Here is a 6,736-nt window from a genome sequence, read left to right as displayed (position 1 = left end):
TAACAATTTTTCATAATAAAATTTCTTACTGTTTTTCTTTAAAATTCAAATAATAAGTATGAAAATAATAATATGATAGTCTCATCAAACAGCTTGTTCTTCTTAAATCTTTTGCAAAGATTATCTCACAACAAGTTAGAACATATAATACAAATACTTTCTGACAAAAATAAACCGTTCATTCTATCCTATCATTTTTGGAAAGGAATTACGTTGATTCATACCTTGAAGGTCCACATATTGTCGAGCACTCTGTAAATTCCGAGCTTTAAGATAATTACATCTTCTCCTTACCATTCACACTCTTTTTCTTTCATCTATTCTTCTATTACTTAAATTTGAAATAAAGTGTTTTCTTCCTCTCTTTAAATATACTACAAATAAAACATAATAAAGTATTAATTTTGTCTCAGAATACTTATTCCATACAAAAATGAAATTTTGTGTAACTTATCTGATTATACAACGCAGTGGTTATACTAATCTTCAAATTAGGCACAGCGTATTTCCCTCCACGATGTAATTAACGGATGTCATAATCGCGGAATTTATTCATAAAACTAAAATCACCATTAACCTCGCAGCACGTCAACACGTCACTAACCTACCGTGAAACGTGTCACAAAGTGATCATCGCCGGTGAAACTGGCCGCGAATTAATCATTACCCTCGATTACCGCGGACTCGACCGCCACTCATGATACGTAACTTCTCGTTCTGTTCTTCCGCGGACACGAACACTTCTTGTCAATTTCGTGTCCGTTACGTCGTAGCCATTTATCGCAACGAAAAGCAAAAGTATAAATCCCACCCATCTGTCCCAGGCGATGAGGCGCTAGATAATGACAATAACGACGTTTCTTAAAAATATTTTACTCTTGTGCGAAACTTTAAATCGCGATATCTTTGCTCGTAAGTCACGTAGTGGAAAACTAAAAACACGTTTTGTTGTACAAATCGGATCCAAGCTATCATTAAGCCCATTTAAAATTAATCGATTCTCAGCCGTTATTGAGATCCGATATCTACGGAATCTCGCAAACGACGCCTCGCGTAAATGGGCACAGCAGTGCGCGTACACTTGGCATGAGGCACTACTGTGCCTCTGGATATGCCTGGATTGTAAGTTAATATTAATAATAACTTACAAATTACTTACAATTTTTACAGCAACGTCTTTCTTATCCTTGCAAATTACAATCTTTAAAGTTTGCGATGTTTTTAAGTTTATAAATTCTGAAATAATAAAACACATTGATAATTAATCATTGAGTAAGTGCCTTTGGATATAATACAATTACATATAACATATTACATTAAAATAAGCCTAATTTTTAAACTAAAAATTAATTCTGTGTTGAAAAACCGCGCGCTAGCGAACGTATAGAAGGCGTGAATGCGAATCGCTCGAGCCACATCAATAGTCACGTCGTCCATGCGGCGTGTTTGTCGTCCTCGCGACGCCTGGCTCGCGCTTGCATCGCTTGAAGGACGATCGGCGTTTTCCGGGCGAGGACGATCATCATATCTCTACGGGCCCTTTTGATCGAAAAGAAGAAGAGGTGTGCAGTCGCGTTTAAAGAACTCTCTTTTCTCTTTCTATTGTTCTAAGAGAGTTAAATTATCACTTCTGTTAATACCATGAGTTATCGTGCTTCTACCAAGGGAATTTCATTCCTGGATCTAAGTCCCACCGCAACTCGATTAATAAATCTCGTGACGAAGCTATAGTAGTTTCTAAATCGAGCCGATCAAAGAAATTAATGAAAGCATCTATCCAGCCGCCATTGGGGCACATTCAATTGATAACGCATAAGCGTTAAGTCTCTGAATTCTTGAGAGTTTTAGGGGCTTGGTAGCCATTGGGGCTTGCACTGATCGTGATCTTGTAACGAATTACAATTTTTTACTTTTAGTCACTGTTTATGTATTTCTATTTTTTGATATATTGTTATTGAACATACCTATATTACTTTATTGTAAATCATTTAAAGAAAAATATTTACCTAAATTACATAAATATTAATAATTTTACTAGAGATTTCCGGGTGTTTTTGATCGAAACCAGAGCAATGTACACCGCCATTTGGCGAAAAGTAAAAGAAATAATTTCTGAAATGGAAAATAATATAACAACCATCACTAGCGATTATGAAAGGTCACAGATAAACAGCGCAAAGGAATTTTCCTGCAGCAAGAATCGCGGGCTGTCTCTTTCATTTTAAACAAATAATTATTTTTTCTGTACAATGAAAATATTAGACGTTCAAATAATAATAATGTAGTCGATGGAGAAAACATTGAACTGAACAACAATGAAAATAATGATGTAGATTACGTAACATATACGTAGCATTTATCCGAATAACTATGCAAAATATTTAAATAGCCTATCTTTATTCCGGCAAATCTTTGAATGAAGACGGGCCTACAACTCAGAATCCCACAGTCCTTGGAATCTGGATTAAACGGTGGAGTTTGCGCCCTCTCCTTCTCCGCCCTGAATACTCAAAGAGATGAAACAAATCAACAACTGAACGTCTCAAAGTAAGAATAAAGCAAACACAATGAGTAATTATGAGAGATAAAGATTGAGTTCAGAAAAGAAAAGTTGAATCACACGCAAGCAATGAAAGAGAAAAATTACAATGCGATCCATGCAAACGATGATATATCGTACTGACCGCATTGATAAAAAGATAGCTTTCTTTGTATTTAATACATAGTCGTAATTTCTTTAAAATTTATAGCTAGTATACCACGCGTATAATGAAAATATATAGATAACGATAATTACAATAAACATGCATGTAACAATGAACAAAACGAGATATCAACTTTACCTGTCCACCATAGAAGCACTGGGATTCCTGCTGTGACATTTGATGATAAAATCTCTAAAAATAATAGAAACAAAAAATACAATGTGAATACGTTATGCTATGTGACGTAAGATGTACAAAATTGCTATATTAACCAATAACATAAAGTTATTTACGCCAAAATAAAGCATTAAGGCATCATCTTCTTTTGAAATAACGCAAAGTGACGAAAGTATGTGTCAAAAATGTCGTGCTTGTAATCTTTTCATTTCAGGTGTTAAAAGTATAAAAGTAGAAATATGCCGATAGTATATGTCGTTTATTGACTATAGAAACGTTTGTACATTTTCGTCATACTTGTTGAAAACTTTTAACAAGTTTTTTTTCCTGACATGATTAAATGTAAAGTGAACGATGGAGTATAACGAAAAAAACATTGAAATAATAGAAAAAAGGTAAGACGAGGTCTAAATCTCTTTAACGCACGGCAAATGTGTCATGGCCATCGCCTATTCTCACTTTCTACTTCTCCAAGTTATTTTTCACGTTCTTAGTCGCGATTTTGTAACATTTGTGGCCATGTCATTTCAATGAGGCATATACAAAAATATATTTCCACGAGCGAATATTTGCACTGAAGCGCAGGGTAAAAATAATATCGATTCGAAACCAACTCACAAGACAGGACGATACCTTTTCCTTGAATAATAAAGAAAGAAACATATTAAAAAAATGCGAACACGCACATTGGAGAACATCAAATTGCATATTGAAGAGTTATTTATCGATAAAAAATCAAAGCATAATAGAGAAAGAAGGGAGAAAAAAAAGAAAAAATTTCATACTCTCTACAAAGTGCTGCGAAAGTTGAAGGGGGTAGGGGATAGCTGTTGAGTAGTCATGTTAGACAGAGTCATCATCATATTCTCTTAAAATTTAGACAATATAGCATCGAGATTTTGATTCCGCTTACCTATGATCCACAAGGCCAGAACTGGAATTTCTACTGTGACACCTTATGACGGTATCGTGAGTCAGTCTACCGGTGGTCACCTGCAGCGGATCCGCATTATCGTCGGTGCCAGTGCCGGCGCTTTCCGCATAGAGGCCCGTCATCGCGTACATACTTTCGTTACGTCGGTGACCGGCATGATAATTACTGCCAGACTCGGACCTCTTGTGACCGAAACCGCCGCTACTCTCGTTTCTCTTGTGGCCACTCTCGGATCGTTTGTGGCCAAAGGCACTGGATATACTCTCGGCACGTTTGTGACCGCTCTCAAGTCGCTTATAACCGACGAAACCACCCCCCGATTCGGTACGTTTGTTTGCAAACATGCTCGAGCTGGAGCCGTTTCTCTTGTGCCCACTGGTAGACGCCATTTTCTCTCATATACGTCTTGTTCTTATTTCGTCCCCTCTTACGTTGCTTCGAATATACGAGTTTACCGCTGACATTGTTATAGCTGTAACAAAAATTATTTATAATATTTAATCGCGTGATAACGGTAGGGCGATCAATGATCTTGTCTCACAAGTCTTTTCTGCTCTATTTTGGTCGATATGTTCCTGGAGGAAGACTGGCGCAAAGAGGCGATAATGTAAAAGATGGCACGAGTGGACTTTATAAAGATATACAATCAAATTACGATATCTCAAGATTTCAAAGATTCAATGAACCCCGTTTCGCAAAGTTCAGGGCCGTTCAGCAACAGTGCGAATGGTGCTCTCTTACCAGGAAATCATTTTTATAGCGAAGATAACTAGAGAATAACTGTATTGTTATGACTACACGCAATATACATATATTGCGTCGGATCAACAAAAAGCGATCCACCAAATCACTCGACGTAATTCGAATTTTTCCGGATACTATTTGGACCCAGTGTATGTTGCATCTAACACTCAGTTTCAGTAAAACAAACCTTGATTGATATTTCATAAACTTTATTATACATAAATCATCCTGTTCTTCTTCATCGCTCGTGAAAATAAAATTGATAAGAAAATAAGTTTCAATCAGATCGTATAAATTGTAGAAAATGTTTTTTTTCTCCGAGATAATATAAGCGCTGATGCTGGACCAGGTAATACATTCTAGACCATAAGATCGACAATAGAATTTAATCAATAAAATATAAAGTTATGCATTATTTTAAATGAGTTTAAAGTTTGCATCATTGCAGCGTAACAAAATTTTTAAAAAATAAAACTATAGGCAATTAAAACTATACAAAATACATTTATACAATTCTTAGCATTATTTTGATTAGCACGAAGCTTGGTTATGTTAAGGGCCATCTACAATGGAGAGTTGTAGGCCATAGCAGTAGTCGTAGACAATATTTTCATTACGTACTGTTTTACTGATTACGGCCTACAACAGACATTGAGCCAATTCAGTGGATGCTTACGATGAGCGTTTAGGTGTTCGGGGTTAGTTTTTAGTCACCTCTCTATGATAGCCGGCTGTATATTATTGTTACGTCGTTTATATTATTGACAGCATGGTCGTAGATTTAGCGTTGTTACGACTAAAAACACTCTATTGTAGATGGCCCTTTACATCCTGGCGAAAATTTCGCCGTCCGTTACATCGAGCGCGGCAACGGCAGCGTGCGCCTTGCTGTGCATGGCGATCACGAGGCGAAGCGATGGCTCGTGATCGCTTCGTGCATGCATGGCTCTAAAATCTATTAACGTGTTAATAATTAGAGAACGGATAGACTAATCGCGGAGGCACGCGAGGGAGGCAATCCTCCCTTAGAAAAAAACCTCCGGACGCCCCGTCCTAAACTACGCAAGAATATAGATATTAATTGACTGATTAGCTGCAAATGCTAATTAGCCAATTGAGAGTGCAAGCGCAAGGCTACCGACGCGCCAGCGCATGTGCCCAGCCGCGCGAAAAGTAAAAAGGGTACTTGGCCCTTCCTAATGCACACAAAAACGCACCAAACAGTCAAGATCACGCGGCTACGCACGCTCCGCCGTCGTGAAGGCGGAAATACATATCTCAAAACCTATGAGAAAAAAAGGCAATTAGGAATGCGTACAATTAAGAGCTATTAGAGGTAGATTCGCCGCGCGCGAGTGAAAATTTCGAATAGATTCTTAAGAATCTACCTAGGAAGCGCAAATCGGAGTCAAAAGAATGCCACCAGCTTTGCTTCTCCCGGTGCCTCGGGGGCCTTTTGCCACGGATCCATCGGCCTCTTTTCTTCTTCTTCTTCTTCTTCTTCTTTACCCTTTGGATTTTGTCCCAACGGGACACAGTACCCGAGTTACTAAGCTGTAAGACAATGACCGTTGGGGTTGGTCACGTCTTGAATACTTAAGTCTTCTCTTCTTTGGATATTTTTTTGATTCAGAGTCCTCTCTCCTCCGTTGGCGAATGCTGTATCGCGGGTGCGGCGGAGATCGATGGCTCTGGAGATCTCTTTGTAATTTTTGAAAAGTCTCGACGGAGAACCTTCCCGAAGGTCGCAGAGTGAGCGGACATCGAGGGAGTAACGGAGACCCTTTTCGAGCGGGGGTCCGCAGGTAATACCACCCTTATTTTGCCAATTTGTATCGTACGAAGATTCCGATACTGTCGCCGAATCACGCTTTCAGGATCCAGTGAAGGCGCGCGAGACCGGTGTTCCGACGGGGCGACTTCGAAGCCGATCCCGCACAACTTCCGGCGGAGATCGCGACAGCTTGCCATCAGTAAACGCCCTCATCGAGGATGAAGTAACGTTTACACACAATTTATACCACGATGTCGTGACAAATACATATAGATTATATTGTGCCAACAGTAACAGTGTTATTATGAACTGTTCTATATGTAAAGACTTTAAATATGTTCCTTTTACTGTAACATTTCACTTCATCCTTATGTATAACTGTCCAATGTATGGATTGCAATT

At 38.4% G+C, this 6,736-nt stretch overlaps 1 protein-coding gene across 1 annotated transcript; it reads right to left on the bottom strand.

Annotated features, from left to right (window-relative positions):
• Nucleotides 1-2,089: 2,089 nt before the first annotated feature.
• On the bottom strand, nucleotides 2,090-4,205 carry LOC118648344. The gene is made up of 3 exons (XM_036294677.1): nucleotides 3,796-4,205; nucleotides 2,844-2,897; nucleotides 2,090-2,500 (listed from the first exon to the last, which is right to left on the bottom strand). Exons 1-3 carry the CDS (start codon nucleotides 4,203-4,205, stop codon nucleotides 2,335-2,337), a joined length of 630 nt encoding a protein of 209 aa, XP_036150570.1. The 3' UTR covers nucleotides 2,090-2,334.
• Between the last annotated feature and the right edge of the window lie 2,531 nt (nucleotides 4,206-6,736).

The sequence above is a fragment of the Monomorium pharaonis genome, unplaced genomic scaffold (genome assembly GCF_013373865.1).
Source record: "Monomorium pharaonis isolate MP-MQ-018 unplaced genomic scaffold, ASM1337386v2 scaffold_388, whole genome shotgun sequence".
NCBI classification, from domain to species: Eukaryota; Metazoa; Arthropoda; class Insecta; order Hymenoptera; family Formicidae; genus Monomorium; species Monomorium pharaonis.
Note: the sequence above shows the minus strand (reverse complement) of the source record. Positions and strands in the feature narration are given on the sequence as shown.

Coding starts and splice junctions, on each gene's coding strand:
- LOC118648344 (XM_036294677.1), bottom strand. CDS start 4,205: ATGGCGTCTACCAGTGGGCACAAGAGAAACGGCTCCAGCTCGAGCATG. Junction 2,898..3,795: donor TCTGGCCTTGTGGATCATAG/GTAAGCGGAATC, acceptor TATTATTTTTAG/AGATTTTATCATCAAATGTC. Junction 2,501..2,843: donor AGTGCTTCTATGGTGGACAG/GTAAAGTTGATA, acceptor TTGAGTATTCAG/GGCGGAGAAGGAGAGGGCGC.